The following is a 19,926-nucleotide window of genomic DNA, read 5'->3' on the forward strand; positions in this document are numbered from 1 at the left end:
TTTTTTAAAATCCGTTTAAAGGAATGATAGATTGATTTACTTTTTGTGGAAGAAATCCTAGGTGTTCCAGATTTTTTTTATATTGCACCTCTTAAAAATATTTTTTTCCGTGTTCATTAAAAGGGGCTTTTGTTGATTGTATGCTCACTCACGGCACCATTTAAACTTATTTAAAAGTAATATTGGTTTGGACGTTTTCTCTAAAACCAATGACCATTAGCCTATCTTCCAGTTTAACACGATGAATAAGTTAAAATATTACAAAATTTAAAAAAAAATAAACCATTTAGATTCAAAAGTATGTTGTTATCAATGATTTTTTACTGACAGGAATCATTATGGTATCTCATTCTAGATAGATTTCGGGGGTTTCGTCCCTTTCGAACCCACTACCAACAGGTGCTTTGACATTGAGCGGTTGGCACCCCTCATATCCCTCGCCAAGGTTCGGGCGTACACGTAAAAATGACCCAGCTACGCCACTGATAGCCGTTGTTTTCAGTCGTTTGATTTGTGGATTTAGTTGAGGGCTTGTTTTTTGTTAGGTCTGACGAACTTCTCCCTTTTTGCACTAACGGCCATATAAATATAAAAACAAGCTTGCGTTCGTCAAACGTAAAACCGTTAAATCGCTTATTGACGGTGGCAACTCTTTAACTACAGTTTTGTTATTCCTTAAATTGTAGCCACTCGACACAACCTTAAGCTTTTTAAATCGTTCGCTATAAAGGATTATTTAATTGATTTGTGTCTAACGTTACTTTTATAACTCATAGCTATTTCATGACGGTCAATACTTACTTATGCATGTGTTCTACTTTTCTAATTAACACGTATTATTTTAGTCCTGTTTCACACAATTACTTTAGACGCATTGACGAAACACGTTTGACCTTAAATGTTTACTAGATATTTACGTCATATTATGTTTTTGTTTTCACAGTTTTACTATATATAGGTCATACAGGTTTTGAATTTGTATTTGTGTTAGCGTGACTATTGAGGGCAAGTATTTATAAGTTTTATTGTTTTTTTTTTTTAATTTCGGATTTTTTAATTTTATTACAGTTTTATTAGTGCTATTTTTCAAATGCTGTGGTAAACATGGAATAGCAAATGCTAAAACACCCAGTTAACCTGCGAAATAAAAATGCTGGAGATATACATAAATGAATTTCAGCAATTGTGAATACAATGAAAGAATGAAAACTGCATAAAAGCAATTATATAAAGCAGAATACTATAAATCTTGAATGATGACCTTCCCATATAAATTTTTACACAAGATGATATGTTCTCGACGCCTTTGCATGTTTTTTAAGCCGAGCACTGACAGATCTACACTGTTCTCTGGTCCTCTGAGCTTCAATGATGAAAGGATATATGACAGAATGGTTCATTTGGATATAGTTATAGCGATGACAGATAACACGATCCATGCGTCAGAAAATACCATTTTTGTAGATCTTTTTTGTCAATTAGTAACAATTGATATTACGATTGCTGACTCGCAAATTCTCGCGAGAATTGCTGAAATTTATATTGCTATGATCATCTTTGTTTGTGACTTGATTAATTCTGTTGATTGCTTTAATATTCCGAAAGTAAAAAGCTGCTGTTTATAAAATTTGTCTCATGGTTGGGGCTAAATCATGTCTTGCTGTGTTGTTTACTTACGAACAAAAAAATGATAGATATGAAATAATATAAATAATGCCAGTAGTATTATTCTAAGCAATTTCTAGAGAATCAATTTGAAAAACACAATTTTTTTGTCTCTTGTCGTTTATAACTCATCAAATGTACATGGATTAATTACAGTGTGTTTGAACAAATTATTTTGCTACAGGTCAATTTAAACAGATTTGTATTCCTAATTTCACCGTTATATTGTCTGCGTTCTTAAATTCGACACATGAGTCTAATGATTTCTTTTAAGAATCAATAACAACACTTTTACAGAATCGTCCAAAGGCGTTATAAAGCAACTTCTATTTAAACGTTTATTAGATCTTTATAATTGTGTGGTTTGATTCAATGCAAACTCTGTGATACGTCAGTCGGAGACGTATATATTTTCCTACAGAAGGACGTTCAGATTAGAATGTGTTGATATCAGTACGCAATGATTTTCTCTGTGTCAGTTGGATCTTCTTCAACAGTGGATGCATATTTGTTTTGTCATTAATCGAAAGCAGGTAAGAAAAAATATGTTTTAAATAATTAATTATAATTTAATTATATCTTATAAAAAAAACTTGCCCTTATTTAACTTAGAAATGGAATTTTACTAATTTAATTTTAAATGAAAATGCAGTTAGCTTAATAATTTTTTTATATATTAAACGATTAACGAATGATCTGTTTCAGTGATGTTATCAGCATGTATACGACTTTTTGTCTGATATATATATGATATCATGTAGCTACATCAAGCGTTTTTAAGTCTTTATTTGTGTTTTTTGTGTAGGTCTTAAAAATAAGGATGATTTTTTGTTTTTGTTTTTTTTTTTTACTTAAGTTGGATTGTTTATATACATTCATAGCTGAGGATTTTCCTCTTATTATTTTCATATTGAATAAATGTTTAGATAGTTAAGCATAAATATATTGTTCATTTATTTGATTATTTTTTGGTACCAAATTGAATATATATTAAGTTGGATTGATTTTTAACGTCCACAAGGTAATACTACCACATATTCAGGATCTCAGGATTTTGTAACTGTAATTCAAAAATTGAATGATTTATTTTGAAATTTATTGGAGAGTAAAAACGGTAACTGACTCTATCTCAATTCGGCGTATTCAGAAAAGGTAATGCAATATTTGATTATACCATGATAATACCATTTGAGATATTCGTAGCTATATATATATATATTCTACTCTATTCTATATGACCATCGACAACAAAATTTCTTAAACCAATTGTAGTTTACTACATTTTTGGTCATCTCTGTGACTTCTAAAACCCTTAAGCTTGATAAAGAGGAGTTCCATTTGGTTTTGCAGGCTGTATGAACACTCAAACACATCTATAGGACGTCCGATACCAGTCGACAAAAAAATGTCAAAAGTGAGCGATAGCTAGTAGCATATTCTATTAACGTTTACGAAACCCTTGCAAAATTTCTTGAGGGGTCAATTGGTGGCATGTTGCAAGGTCAAATCATTTTCCAGCGTTGAGTTGGTTACAATTTCCCGCCCTTAAGTGATCTACTTTGTTGCTGAATTGTTTCCCTAAATATGCATGCAATAAATGCTTTTTAATGATTTTGCAAATGATAAAGAGATATGGCAGATTTTTTCTGAATTTCAAGTCGATCAACTCACGCAGTCAGAGTAAATGAAGTATTGTTAGTGGAATTTAAATATCAACCATAAATTATTTCAGCATAGAGATTACATGTACTAATGAAATCAAATTGTTATTTAGCACTATTATACATTGGTTTTTTATGAACATTTTATTCATGGTATTAGAAGATTGCATGTTAAAATGATTATGTAAAATTAACATCGGATAAAGTCCCGAACAAGAATGAATTGATCTATGTCCGAAAGACCATGAAGTACATATGATTGTGATCGTTTTTTTTTCTGAATGAAATCCTTCTTAAAAAAAATCTAATTTGCTATAATCTTCCAAAAATCTTAATTTTGGCTATTTCTATGCATTGATAGTTTAAGTTCATTCGTAAAATTCATAGAGTGGGGTGCTCATTTTCGCCGGGGACACAATTTCGCCGTTTAAGGATTTTGAGGTGTAAATACTTCAAAGGATGGCTGAAATGGAAGAAATGTACCCGTAAATTATATTTTTATAACAAATATAATATTTTTTTAAACTGAGACAAAATTGCGGCTCCTACCGAAAATGACGGAAAAAAGGACAATGATTTTCGGACAATTTCCTGAATAAAAAACACGATTTCAAAGAAGTATTTCTAAGTAAATATTTGACTGAATGCCCTAATTTTGAATTTTTTATACCTTTGAAATGTCTGCTATTCATCTATAATGCAAATGATTTGATAAAAATTGTTAAAAGCTGCGGTTATTTGGTTTTAAATAGATGTGTAAAAACGGCGAATATGTGTCCCCCATTGACAAAACATCCGAAAATTTCAAACACCCTTTAATCTAACTTTTCAGATGATTTTCTGAAAACAAACCGGTTTTCAAGCTTAAGTATATTTTGCATTTGAAGTTATCTTCATATAGAAATATCAGTATACATTGTACTTCAAAAACATTTAGACCTGAACATAAACTGTAGAAAACATGGAAAGATGTGGCGAAAATGAGCACCCCACTCTACACATCCTAAATATATATGAAATATTTGCCACTGGACCATAAACAAGCAATAATTAATTAAAGAAGCGAAAATGAGACAAATCATTGTAAAAAGGTAAACCTCAAAATGTATATACAAACAAGTTATACTGTTGATTTGTGAAAAGTTATTTGTTTTTTTAAAACTACCTCGATGTGAAAGAAATAGGGGTTATACCAGCCCTAAATTTTACCTCTTTTATAAAATATAAAATCTATCTTCTTTACTCAACGACATTAATGAAATATGATCCTTTCATTTACAATGCTCAGTAATCAAAGATATTTTGGCTGTTCAAATATTGGTAAAGACACATTTAGAAATGCTACAAGCGATTTTAAAGGGATTCTACATGTACATATAGAACGTTTTCATGGCATGGCGTTGTCGGTTTATTTTCGATTTATGAGTTTGACTGTCCCTCTGGTTTCTTTCGTGCCTCTTTCAATGTAATTTTGTTTATTTTAAGCAGGATCTGGTTACCTTCTGACACACTTGAGAATATCCCCTGGTTTGTTCGGTTTCTAGTTAAAATCTTTTGCTTCTTTTCTTAATTGAAGCGTTTATGTATACTGGTGTATCTAGATTTTTCTATCGCATTCATTTTCCAGAAATCAAGCAATCAGTCAACCGAATTCAAATTCTTTTTTTTTTTTTTTCGTTCTTTTTACATCGCGATGGCCGTGAGGGTATTGCCATGTATCGCTATCGCTTATATTCCCATTACGTTACTCGTTTTGTCACCGATCTATAACATGACTAACGAGTGCAAAATAACAACCCTTATCGTTTGTTATAAAAACCTCTTCAGTGGATACTGTTACAATGATATGTTTGTTTAAAACATAACTTAATAAGAAGAAAATGTTTTGTCGTTAGATATATACATAAAAGAAAAAAATCATTGATAATATATATGCACACGTACCAAAAAATTGTGTTAACGCAGGCGGAGGAATATCTCAAGAACGTTTTGCGACATTCACCACAAGGACCGGTAACTCTGCATGGAATATTAGTTTTGCGGGAAAATATGATTGCCTTCTCATAGCTAATCTTTTTTACAGAAGAATGTCAACCATGCACTTGTACTGCTCTATTATAAGAATAGTAGAATAGAATGATTTACAAATGGATGAAAATTATATATACATGTAACTGTAAAAATTAATATGATATATAACAACAAACCAATGTATACTCATGTGATTTAATTGTATCACTACAATGTAATAGGTATTACGGTGAGGTTGAATTTTCTATCATTTATTCATCATACTTGCACGAACTTGCCTCAGAAAAAAATATCTCTGCACATAAACATTTGATTCTGTTTTCTTTTCACTTCGCATGGGATAAAGTACGAATGAACAAAAAAGACGAACTAGAGAGGATAGAACTTATTTAAATAAGACTGGTTTAATCTTAATTTTTGCATGCACCCCTTTGAAAATAGTTTTGATCAATACTGAATGTTCAGACGCCCATGTGTATTGAAACAGACGAGAAAAACGAGATGAAAAACGGAGAAGCTTTCACATATTGTATAATTTGAAAGTGACCTATAGAAATAACTACATTTTAATCTCACAGAAAAGTAATACTTTCACTTATATCCCACATTACAATCATATAATAATGATATTATTAAAATTGAGAAAGGAAATGGGGAATGTCTCAAAGCGACAACAACCCGACCATGGAGTAGACAACAGCCGAAGGTGGCTCTTCAATGTAGTGAGAAACTCCCGTACCCGTAGGTGTCCTTCAGATGGCCCCTTAAAAAATATGTATACTAGTACAGTGATAATGGACGTCATACTAAACTCCAAATTATACAGAAGAAACTAAAATTAAAATCATACAAGACTAACAAAGGACAGAGACTCCTGACTTGGGACATGTTTGCACTTTCGTACGCTTTTAAACGTCATTAAATCAATTAAATTAAATATTTTATATCAACTCTATATAAATCTTGAATTGTCGTGCATAACTATTTTAAAAATATTACAAACATAACTGCCCTCGTGTTCTTGATGAAATTCAGACTAAACGCTATACAATTTACATTTTCTGCTTCTCTACGAGGACCTGTATGTTCAGGTTTTGAGTGCGAAGTTCAGGAGGGATCGGAGCAAGGATACTTTGTCTAATTCAGTGGACATACGTTCTGCTGAATCAACATGTAATGAATTAAAGTGAGTTGTGCTTTATATAAATTACATAATATCCTTAACAAGATACATATTTAAAAAGGGCAATGATAGACTTAGTGTGTTGTAGAACTATTAAGAGGCATTCAAAACTCACAAGTCAAAGTGAAATTGCAAATGCCATGATTAATGTTTTTTTTTTTTAAGAACGAGACGAAACGAAACGACAAACAAGACGATAAGGGAGCTACCATTTGATTTTTATGGGGGGGGGGCTAGGATGAAAAATTTTGTCCTGCATTTTTTTTAGCTGTAATCTCTGTCCTGCCTTTTTATTTTTCACTCTGTTCGTTCCTGCCTTTTTTTCTTTTTTTTTAGTTTATCCTGACTTTTTTTTTGCAAGCGTCTCATCCTGCCTTTTTTTTACTCAAAACTCCTGTCCTGCCTTTTTTCAAATTTCATCCTAGCCCCCATAAAAATCAAATGGTAGCTCCCTAAGACTTCAAAGACTGAGCAACAATAACCCCTTACACTCTCGGCGTGGTTTCATGTGCCTCGCACGAATAAGTAGAATATGCAGCACATGTAGCACCTTCTTTGTTACTGCGTATAGCTAGTAAGTACTAGTCTAACGCGTTCATACGTCTGATTATCACAGTACTGCTACATCCTATGAGACTCTTATCAATAAATGTAATTAAATGGTTGTAGTATTTTGCTATTTGCGTTATATTTCTCCATATATAATCATGACTATTAATCTAACTACGTGTATCTTAAATGGTTATGATGCTTCACTGACAAGCAAATACTCATGCCAATAATTCTTTGACAGATAACATCACGATATTATCAATGCAAGTAAATATCAAATCTAGGTTGTAGCCACTGATATCAATACGTTACCTCGACAATTTATTATTCAATAGAAGCCATGTCTGCAACGGGCAGAAATGTTATTGTGTTGTACATGCAGCGACCATCAATGAATTTCAAAACAAATGGATGTGTACATAACATGCATAAGGTAACAATCATCATTTATTAATTTAATGTATAATGTCATATCTTTTTAATTTGAAAGTAAAATAATATTATGTACATGTACAATGTATGTATAAGACGAAAATGGTGAATCTACGTTTTTAAAGTTTCTGTAGCATGTGCATCATTTTCAATATTTTCTCATGTAGATTGGAAAATCGGAAATACTAGGTTATGAACATCATTACTGGAATGGTTACAAAACATACATGTAGATATACCATATACTATTTTTTTGTTTTTAACTTAATCTGTGAACGGCAAACAAGTATTTATTGCAACAACCAAGAATAAAAATAAAGTGATAAAATTCAGTCTGTTATGCATAAGACCATATATATTAAATAAATCGTGCAGATCAAAGAAACAGAATGTTCAAAAAGTATAGGTAATACATTTGTAAAGGTTAACAATGACCACAAGAATTGACGGAAAACGATAAACCGATCTATGTCAAATAACCGTTACGTATTGCATCAAAACTCTCGGCACTCTGCATCTTTCGAAAGCTACCGTTAAAAATGTCACATAGTAACCAAAAAAAGAGAATTGTTATTATTTAATCACTTTGTGATTTTAGAGCCTACTGCTTGTATAAATGTGTTAACGTGAGGTTAGTATGGTGAACTAAATGAGAAAAATATTTGGACACTTTCATGAGAGTACAAATAAATAAAAAAAACGTTTATAAGAAAATAAATTAAATAAAAAAACATGTTGATTGATTGATTGTCGTTGAACTTGGGATAACGTTCAGTGGCAAATATTTAAAGCATTTTCAATACGAGAACAAATGAACAGTAAATGCAATTAATTGCTCAAGAAAACCAGGCGAGACTGTAAAATGAGGGTAAATTGGATAGGGAAAGATATTTAGCAATTGGTCACTTATGGAGCCCTTAGAGGATTGTTGAATTTTTTTTTTAATGTACAGAGAGCATAACACTCTCTCTACACGAGGCGAACATTCAATAAGGTGTATGTATTCAAATAGAATAATGAATTTATATCAACTGAATTTTAAATTAAAGTTACAAAATGTGCTTGACGCTTTAATAGCTATATAGTCTGTACGAAAAAAAATGTTTTTGTCATTTAAACTTGTTTTGCCTTTCATCAAATTTCGTTTTATTATTCATAGCTATTTCACTTTTCATTTTAAATATACTTCACTTCGTCTGTACATATTGATTTAAGTTCAGTAGGGAAATAAACAAAATTTAACATTGATACTTAATCATGATCAAAGATCATATGTAATATAAAATAGTATGCAATATTCATGAAGGTTTCATTTAATAATAAAATATTTTCTATAACTTTACTGAGCTTCCTTTTTAATATATAACTAGACGTTTGTTTTTCTGATTGAATGGTTTTACACTAGAGCTTTTGGGGTCCTTTATAGCTTATGTTCGGAGTGAGCAAAGGTTCTGTGTTGAAGGCTTTTTTTATTGTTTACATTTATACATTGTGGCTAAACTTGAGAGTTGTCTCAATGGAACTAAAACCAGATCTTATCATAATTTTATATATTTACGCGGAATGAGAAATGTAAACTAGTAATCCTGTGGTAGGATGCTAACACAAAAGTCGCCAAAACGGACAACAAATCATTTGTTCTTCGGAATCCATTGTTTCATTATATAAAGAGCATTTTGCATTTTTCACATTTTTTCAGTTTCCATGGCAACGGCAGTCATTTTGGAAATTCCAATTCTAGTTTAAAACATGTGTGACGTGACCCGGCCAACCAACCAAGATGGCCGCCAAGGCTACAAATAGAACAGAGGGGTAAAATGTAGATTTTGGCTTATAACTCTGAAACCGAAGCATTTATAGCAAATCTAACATTTGGTTAATTTGTTTATCAAGTCAAGATCTAGCTGCCCTGAAATTTTCAGACAAATTGGACCAATCAGTTGTTGGGTTGCTGTCCCTGAATTGGCAATTTTATGGAAATTTTGCAGTTTTTTGTTAATATCTTGAATATTATTATAGACAGAGATAAACTGTAAGCAGCAATAATGATCAGCAAAGTAAGATCTAAAAATAAGTCAAATGACCAAAATGGTCAGTTGACCTCTTCAGGAGTTATTGCCCTTTATAGTAATTTTTTACCCATTTTTCGTAAATTTTTGTAATCTTTTACAAAAATCTTCTCCTCTGAAACTACTTGGCCAAATTTAACTATACTTGGCCACAATGTTCATTGTATTTAGTTTAAAAAATGTGTGGCGTGACCCGGCCAACCAACCAAGATAGCTAACAATAAAAAATAAAAAAAAACATGGCTAAAAATAGAACATAAGGGGTAAAATGTAAATTTTGGCTTATAACTCTGAAACCGAAGCATTTACTGCAAATCTGACCGAGTTTAAATTGTTCATAAAGTTAAGATCTACCTGACCTGAAATTTTCAGACGAATTAGACAACCGGTTGTTGGGTTGCTGCCCCTGAATTAGTAATTTTTAAAGAAATTTTGTCGTTTTTGGTTATTATCTTAAATCTAATTGTAGATAGAGATAAACTGTAAACAGTAATAATGTTCAGCAAAGTAAGATCTACAAATAAATCAACATGACAAAAATGGTCATTTGACCCCTCAAGGAGTTACAGCCCTCTACAGTCAATTTTTAACAATTTTCATAAATTTTGTAAATTTTTGTAAATTTTTAACAAAATATTTTTCTCTGTAACTAATGGGTTTAGTTCATTAAAGATGAAGATAATTGTAAGTAGCAAGAATGTTCAGGAAAGTAAGATCTACAAACACATCACCATCACCAAAACACAATTTGTCATTAATCCATCTGTGTCTTTTGTTGAATATGCACAAAGACCAAGGTGAGCGACACAGGCTCCTAAGAGCCTCTAGTTTTGTATTATTACGACTGATTTATCAAATACCAAATATTTGTGTTTATTCGAACAAATTTTCAACGCAGCCATTTAAGGTGAGATAACTCAAAGATAAAAATATTTCGATATGGAAATTTTTAGTTTTTATTTGTAAGGTTGATGTCACCAGGTTTACCTCTCATTTTATTAAATAATATTTCAAAACATAGTTTCTATCTCATATTTTATTTTTATTTTTCACGTCAAAGATATTTCTACCTAAATTTATTGTTCACGTTCACATATAACTGACTGCATATTATAAAGCGTTAAATTCAATACAATTCGACTGCGCAAAAAGCTTGATTGCAGTGAACACGACCACAAGCAATTTGTTTACTGCATTCTACGAAAATGTCATATCTTTTTTTTTAATTTCTTGCATGTTAGAAATCAATTATATTAAATTTCGAAGAGCTCAGAGCTATGAAAAACTGATTTGTCAGTTTAGTGACCATCCATGCGAAACATGGTTAAATCGAGTATGATGTTAACACAGCTTGTGGCACATCAATACAAGTCAGCACAATAAAATTTAAGATTTTCAGTCTGAGAAATTAATTATTAATCTATCATTGTTTGTTGCATTTTCTGCAGTGTGGTTGGGTCAGCAATGGCAGAACATATTTTTACTAATTAAATGACTAAAAACTCGGTTAAACTATAACTCGCTTGTATCTAGAGGTTTCGTATTAAAGCAAAGTAGGAAAACGAAATACGTTACAAGAAAACGTTTGTTATAAATGTTACAACGCTTGTATTCTGCGGCTCTTCTCCTACACAATACATTGCCGATCTTTTTTCAAATGCATTTATCTTTATGTTTCTGGGTCAACATTAGATATGAACATTTTTTAAATGCACACGAGCCGATTTAAATAGTCTTACTTTTTTATGAAAAGCCTCAACTGTCATATATTAATGATGCTGAAGCTTTCTATGTAAAGTTAAGCAGCGTGATGAATTAAATCATCAAAATTCAAACTTTAAATACTAAAATGATAAGTTGAATCTGCGTTGTGTTGACTTGCAACTACAAGTTTTCAATATTAAAGTACATTTAACCACTTATGTTAAACCACCACTGAAAGCATTTGTTAACAACGCCGTTTTAAATGTCCTTATGTTGTATTAAAAATATACATCGCAAACACTGCAAATGGTCTGCTATGCAGTACAAAATATAAGTGCCTGCATTTTTCTAATATTTGTGTTTAAGGCCACATGTAGCGTAATTGGTAAAATCATGGTGGTCAGTGTTATTAGGATTTTAACCAGATCAGCCCGGACAGTACTATAGTCCTTCGGGAGGAAAATTTGCAATCCTTTTCATTAAGACCGGATCGAGTCAAAAACAATGACGAGCGGAGTTTAAACTACTGAGCTGATGTTACCCTCGAGCTCGGTACAAGTTTTGATATTTCTGCCATCAAGTTTCAGCAACTGTATATGTGTAGATGTGTCTGCTTATTAACTAATACTATGTAATAAAAACAAACTGTAGTTTTCTTATTTTCTTTATAGGATTCAATTTGAAAACAGAAAATTCCAAAGCTATTGAATTGCCAAAATGGAAGCAGTAACGCATTTAAATGTATCTGGAAACATATCCAGTGCTGTCACCGATATAGACTCTAATTTAACTGTGCTATTACGTAATGTTACAGATATGTTAGACTACTGTGATTTCAACTTAACAGACTCGAAAGGAATGAATGATTCTACACCATCTGTTGGTATGGCATTCAATAAGGCGGCAATAACCATTTTTCTTATCACATCTTACGTCATAATTTTCTTTGTTGGTATCGTTGGGAATTCTTTAGTGATCTATGTGGTCCTGCGATTTGCAAAAATGAAAACTGTAACAAACTTATATATACTTAATTTAGCGATATCAGATGCATCGTTTCTGATAAGCCTTCCGTTTATCATAACGACAACTCTGTTGCAACATTGGATATTCGGAACAGCTATGTGTAAAATATACAATGTACTGTATTCGATCAATTTCGTTACAAGTGTTTTAACTTTAACAGTGTTAAGCGGTGATAGATATCTAGCCGTTTGCCACCCGATACGTTCTGGAAAATATCGCACCCTTAATATAGCTTATTTCATATGTCTAATTATCTGGTCGTTGTCGTTTCTGGTCATGTTGCCGATAATTTTATATTCAACCACTGTTTCACATTACAAAGATCCAACTCTAAAGACATGTACAATTCAGTGGCCTTCAAACCAGCTACTTCCGCAAGGAAAGGCCTTCACTTGGTACACATTCCTTCTTGGTTTTGCGATTCCCGTGTCAATGATAACTATGTTTTACTCTTCCGTTATTGTTAGACTTACATGTGTTGGTCAGATGATAAAATCGAAGGGAAAACGTAAATCTCATAGAAAAGTGACCAAGCTTGTTCTAGCAGTTATTTTAGTGTATGTTTGTTGCTGGTTGCCGCATTGGGTTTTCCAGATAAATCTGACATTTTTGCCTATATACCAACGACTAAAGGACTGGGAAATATATTTGTTTAATGTTTTTACAGTTTTAACATTTGCAAATAGCATGCTTAATCCGTTATTGTATGCCTTTCTAAGTGACAATTTCAGGAGAAGTTTTGCTAAAGCTTTTAAATGCGTAGCAGCAATAGAGCTAGATAGAAAAACAACAGCCGGAGATACATGTAACAGTGTGTATCCAAAATCTTCACAAAAACATGGAGAGAAAAGAAATGAAAGACACAAACCTAAATTTGAACTTGATGCAATGAAAACATCGAATACGGGATTTCTCCTCTCACCAGATGAAAACGTAAACACTTCACTCCTTGAAACTAGCAGTGTATATGTAGATAAAGAAAGCCAAACGCAGCAAGATGAAATTTAGCATACTGGAACTCGTTCTCTATGACAGGTAATATTCATTCATATAAATAAAAACAATGGAACACATCATGCATTTTGCGTCCGTTCCACAATTTCTTTTTCCTTCAGCTATCGGTTCAGTAGTCAATTCGGGTTCATAAGGATATAGTATCGACTCACTCATAAAAGCTTACCCAAACTGTTTCTAAGGTAAGCATTGGCTTGAACATATTTAGGGATATAGTATTCTAAGTTGAATAGTTTGTTTTTATATTTGTTATTAAATACCTACGGTTCCTCCATCTTGTGTTAGGATCGAACAGCAATCACGTGTCTTCGTCTCTTGTTTTAAGTCGGGAATATGACCGTAGTACATAGATATAAGAAGATGTGGTGTGAGTGTCTCTCCATACAAGTCACAATTTGTTAAGTTAAACCGTTATAGGTCAAAGTACGACCATTCTCATAGAGCCTTGTTTCGATTTCAATTCTTTCTGTAGTTGTACATGTTTAAGTCTCACGTTTGATTTGGTAATTTTTATGACCTCTCCTCTTTTGATTTTACCCATAAAATTCGTTATTTTTGTTATTGACCTCTCCTTTTTTAAATTTACTCATAAAGTTCGTTATTTTTGTTATTGACCTCTCCTTTTTTAAATTTACTCATAAAGTTCGTTATTTTTGTTATTGATCTTTCCTTTTTTAAATTTAGCCATGAAGTTCGTTATTTTTGTTATTGACCTCTCCTTTTTTAAATTTACTTATAAAGTTCGTTATTTTTGTTATTGACCTCTCCTTTTTTGAATTTACCCATAAAGTTCGTTATTTTTGTTATTGACCTCTCCTTTTTTAAATTTACCCATAAAGTTCGTTATTTTTGTTATTGACCTCTCCTTTTTTAAATTGACCCATAAAGTTCGTTATTTTTGTTATACTGTTTTGTTATATTTCCCTAATGATCTTTCTGTCAATGATTTTGTATTGTTTAGTATTTATGTGTCTGTTTTATTGTCATAGGGCTTGCATTTATACAATTTTACCAAAACAAAAAGCGTTATACAATGTTTTGAAATCACCGTTTCTCCTATAGTTGCATTATGCGTTGCCCTTCTAAAAAATCATACAAATAACAATCCTTCTCTGTCTTAAAACTGAACATCACATAGCTGTAAACCATATTACATAATATATAAATGACAACATTCCGTGATATAACTTCTTAAGAAGGCAAGAGATGCATGATCCAATATGAATAATTATTCAAATTATTTTCAATGCTAGCGTCAGTCGTCTTGATTCAATGGAACATTTTTGAAAGATAGGGAAAGGCAAGAACTAACAGTACATGTAACAAGATGTGGTAATATGATCGCCAATTTATCATGTACAAAACAATAATGGAAAAACATTACAGGTAAAAAAAACTCAGGTAAACTACGGGTAAATTTGCACTAACGTAATACCATTTCTCCGCGCAAATGTAATGAGTGTCATTTTAAAATCCGCGCAAATGTAAGTCGCCCTTTATTATATATAAAATTATGAAACAACACTTAAACGTCCATTTTACTGTTTGCCATTTTATATAAATTAATAAGCGTGTTTTTTATAACTTAAGGAAACATATTAAGTACATTGTAATTTAAAAAAAAAATTAAATAAGAAAATAAAGTATGAATGTCAATAAGCAGCCGACAAAGTACACAGTGCTAAACAACGTCATTTAAGCAATTTTGAAACAATCTAACTAAAAATCAAAGCATTGCAAATGTGTAGGCATTTCAAAAGCCGAAATGACGCAAATCAAGTGGAAAAAATATGGCATGTTTTCACCTGCATTCGATTATGAATGACAATATTAATTCATAACTAAATGATTAATCACATATTATCCGTTATGATTCCGTTAATTAATTAATTTCCCCTTGTTTTGACGAATATTAATGCAGACAGATGTGCTGAAGTGTTGCATGGTATTGCATATAACGTTATATGATGTACAGTTAGTGTCTTCATGATTAATTTCTAACCTTGAACAATAGATAACAAATAATATTTAATATAATAAAATGTGTGTAATAAGCTTTTTCCATGAGAATAAGATAACCAGGAATAGAGAGATCACGTCTCCTTATACTTTTTTAATCAAATATAGCAGTATTTTGCTTGTTTACCTACATTTTGACGATGTATACCTGTACGCGTTATTTTTCTATTCGAAAATAAAACTCTCGAGAAACTGATTGTTTTACAGTATAATTATGCATTTTCAGGACAATGACTGAGGGATGTCGATTTTGTTTCATTTCTATGGAACTACATGTATGTCTTATGCAATTTATAAAAGAAACGAGTTTTGGGGCAATAAAAGGATATACATTGTAAATGAAGTTTAAACTCTTTAATATAAAGGATATTAAATTCCAATCATATGTAAGAGCGTTCATTGTAACCCACCCTCCCTTTGTATCTGCCACTGTGGGAGAAACAAAGTTGGGTGGTTTTTTTTTTTTTTTGTTAAAAGAACAGTGATCATCTCATGTCCTTTTAGAGACAAATATCCTTTACAATAACAGCTTATCAGTACTGCTTTTTGAACTGACATACATTTCAGGGACATACAGAGGCGTTATTAATCATTATTGTAAGGTTATATTGATTGGGTTGTAATTAACCTAGAAATATCTAAAAGCAGAGTAAAAAATTAAAAGGGTATATCTTTTTTCAAGCATTACAAACTTCAATGGCAGTGTTGTATTTGTATCTAGTTTCAAGTTAATCGATTCTTTTCAATGTAGCAATTTTGCAAGTCTCGATTTCTATCAATATTTAATTGTTTCTGATTGGCCAGTTTATATTAAACTTGTGAAATCACTTTAAGGCAATTTTAAATGTAAAAAAAAATTGATTTATATGACCTAAGTGGTTTTTTTTTATCAACTCAAAGATAGCATCTACACAATTAAGAACGACTGTTTGTCAGAGGTCGAATTCGTAGTTTAGAGTTCAGTATATATATATAGCGTATTCAAATCAATTTTAAAACATATTAATGTATTATAAGGTTTTATTCATGATATTGTTTTAAGCTAATCTAATAAATTATGTTTGTATTTCTCCATGACAATATTCCAATCATCGATTCAAACTGATAAATCTTGTGCACTTTTCTGTATTAATTTTTTCTATTACACTGCATGAAATAATTCATATTCGGCATGTTCAAAATTGTCCGTTGGGAACCATTAACATTTAAAGATCCAATTTAATGTCGATAACAGAATTTTATTATGCAGTCAGTGCATAGTGAGATGTCTATTATTAGAAAATTCAATACAAAGAAAACGGATATTTTCATATAATTTGAATTGTGTTTGAATAAAAGATAAGTGTCATCACTTTTATTCTACATCCTGGCAATTTATCTTTATGACAGCTACGAGCGAGAAAATGAATACGCATATGATATTTGCACAGCTCATTTAGTATGAGCAATCGGTAGTAAGGGCTTTTGTTGAAGTGACAGTTTCGTATCTTACTCAATGTCTGGGCCCAAGACATTAATAAAGATTTGTATCCAACGATAGCATTCACGTGTGAATTTAGATTAAAAACTATATATATCAAACGAATACTTATCGCTCAATTAATAACGATCACAAAGATAAAAAAATACAACAAATATTCATATGCTCAGAATGGATAATGCAAAAAAAAAAAACAAAATATAATACCTTAATTTTCTTCAATAACTGAGAAAACCAAAGCTATTGAGCTCATTTTTCAAATTGTTTATGAAGCTCGTTCTGTATCCGGCATTGTACGTATTTTATGTTTGGTCTAATAATTCGTTTTAAATTCCGCTTTAAAAGAGCCCCAGTAAACAAATGGCCTACATGTTTCATCTAAAGTATCACATGTCTGTCAACATTGATGTTGTGGGTTCAACCTAACATGTTAAAGGTGACAATGTGATCGACGCGACGTCGTCTTGATAAACTTGAAAAGCTACTGAGTTCCGTATCGAAATTAGATGGTTCTTGCAATGAACTCCGCGTGTTTCTCCATCAATAAAAACTTGCATGCATGATACACTCATATATGTGTGTGTTTTTGTTTATAAACATAATGCACCATAAAAGAAATAAAATGAAATATTAAGTCAATAATATACGAAATTGTTAATAAACTTATTCACTTCGAAGATTAAGTTAAACTAAGTCTAGCAATGTAAAACATACCATCATATTAACTAAGCAAGAAGTTAAAGGGAAACATTTATCCAAGCATACTACATTTCAACTACAAAATGAATATTCAAATCTGGTACATAGAAATAGGAAGATGTGGTGTGAGTGCCAATGAGACAACTCTCCATCCAAATAACAATTTATAAAAGTAAACCATTATTGGTCAATTAACGGCCTTCAACACGAAGCCTTGGCTCACACCGAACAAACAAGCTATACAGGGCTGCAAAATAATTAGTGTAAAACCATTCAAACGAGAAAACCCCGTATTGATTAGATTGCAAGTTTTTCCGCCGAATTGGACGTTCGTCCAATGTCGATTAGTTTGTTTTATGATGACGATAGTTTCAGATAAGCATCTTAATATATTTTCTCTATTTTCAGATAACGTATCAACGATGTCAATTACAGGGATCATAACTTCAAAGATGTGGATCGCATATTTCATAATTAATCATGTTGGACAAAGCTAATTTATAAATCCAAATTACTTTCGTATTCATATTATAAATGTATTGTATTTTCGATGTTAAAAAAAATAAAATTATGTACATATTAGATTATGTATTTACTTCGAAACACAAAAATACACAATAATTCTCATGAATAAATATAAGAGACAAACAATGAAAAAAATAAAACTATCATACGAACAAAATACCATTGTCGAAAGAATAAAACGAACGAATCAACAAACCGCATAACAAGAAAAACTAAAACCAACTCATAACAAAAATAAGTCAATAGTACGCGGATGGCCCACTCGAACTATCATTTGATATCTTCAGTGGACCGTGAAATTCGGGTCAAAACTCTAATTTGGGATTCAAAAAGATAGATCATAATCATATGGAACATGAATACTAAGTTTCAAGTTGATTTGACTTCAACTTCATCAAAAACTTTATACACCAAAAACCTTAACCTGAAGCGGGGCAGACAGACGGACGAACGGACAGACGGACAAAAGGAAGCACAGAACGAAAAAACATATTGCCCCTAGTTGAGGCATTAAACAAAATAAAGATAAGAAGATGTGATATGATTTACAATAAGACAACTCTCCACCAGAGACTAAATGGCACAGAAGTTACTTACTTATTGGCCACAGCACGAACTGCATGAAACAATGAGTAAAAGTTATACCGAAAAGTTGCATGATTGTAGCTACATGTATAACTATATTATAGATAACATAAAAAAAAAAAAAAAAAACTATAATTATATCATAAAGTTTATCAACAATAGTTATAGAGGCAACGTTAGATATTGCTACTACCACGAAAATAGCGTTAAGTAAATATTTGACGGGAATTTTTTTTATAGAAATGCTGAAACAAATATTTCAAATTATACATGAAAATAAAGATTGATTCTTAAATTTTCACATTATGATAGAGAAAGAATAAAAATATAATATTCATAGGCTAAGGAAGACACAGATTATCCGAAAAACGTTTACTTAGCGTTGTCCCATGTAACAAACTCGAAACATAAAACTCGAACAATTCGCGAAATTTTCACGCAACTCTTCGAAATTTTGCATGAACATTCTATGACATGATATATTTCAGTATTGATTAACATGGCTGTCTCCATTTAAATATTGCATACATATTTTCAAAAGAATATGATGTACGGAAATGTCCCATCGGAAATTTAATTTGGAAACTTGAAACATTTCAGTTCAAAAATAAAATTTTGACAGATAATTCATTAAATTGTAAGCACGATCGTTTAGTACTTTAGTGTAAGCTCCCAAAATTCGAATTGAAAAATAAATTGAGCTACATATTCAATTCAAAACAATAGATTTCAGGGCCGTAACTACATTGAGGCAAATGAGGCAAATGCCTCATGTTGGAAATTTCAAAAAAACAAAAAAAACGGAAACAAAATATTGTCTTCATATCAAATTGTTTTCACTGAAAGTCTCTTGCAAGAAGCAGGTTTTCTTTACTATATCTGTTGTCGCCCCTGCATGTTTTCGTGATCCATGTTTCTATTTTACTTTGAGTTTTCAGAGTAGATGGTTTATTGTTTGTACTTCCGTGTCCCGGGTTTTTCTTTTGTTTGTACTACCGTGTCTCGGGTTTGTCTTTTGTTCATTTATTGTCCTACTTTATGAGTGATGGTTTTCATTTGTAAGCGTTTGGTTTTGCAATGTTGCATGTCCACCGATGTCCAGACATTGTGTGAGAAAATATTTTAAGAATATACGATGCTATACTGGACACAGCAAAAAAAAAACTGTTGTTTCTGCATGGAGAATTGAACTTGATATCAAAGAATATTGGCTCTTTTTTGTAGAAAAAAATAGATAGCTGACATGGTTTAAATTAAAGTAAGACCTCTAATTTCCCCGTA

The 19,926-nt window shown here is 31.5% G+C and overlaps 1 protein-coding gene across 2 annotated transcripts; it reads left to right on the plus strand.

Moving 5' to 3' along the window:
• The first annotated feature begins 1,749 nt into the window (after window positions 1-1,749).
• On the plus strand, window positions 1,750-18,117 carry LOC143044282 (somatostatin receptor type 2-like). Of its 2 annotated transcripts, none has more exons than XM_076216218.1 (3): window positions 1,750-2,198; window positions 11,969-13,358; window positions 17,944-18,117. In XM_076216218.1, exon 2 carries the CDS (start codon window positions 12,015-12,017, stop codon window positions 13,329-13,331), a length of 1,317 nt encoding a protein of 438 aa, XP_076072333.1. In that variant the 5' UTR covers window positions 1,750-2,198; window positions 11,969-12,014; the 3' UTR covers window positions 13,332-13,358; window positions 17,944-18,117. The 2 variants fall into 2 exon arrangements, with proteins under 2 accessions (XP_076072333.1, XP_076072335.1); XM_076216220.1 differs by lacking the exon at window positions 1,750-2,198 and adding an exon at window positions 7,394-7,525.
• The last annotated feature ends 1,809 nt before the right edge of the window (window positions 18,118-19,926 follow it).

Source organism: Mytilus galloprovincialis, chromosome 9 (assembly GCF_965363235.1).
Source record: "Mytilus galloprovincialis chromosome 9, xbMytGall1.hap1.1, whole genome shotgun sequence".
NCBI classification, from domain to species: Eukaryota; Metazoa; Mollusca; class Bivalvia; order Mytilida; family Mytilidae; genus Mytilus; species Mytilus galloprovincialis.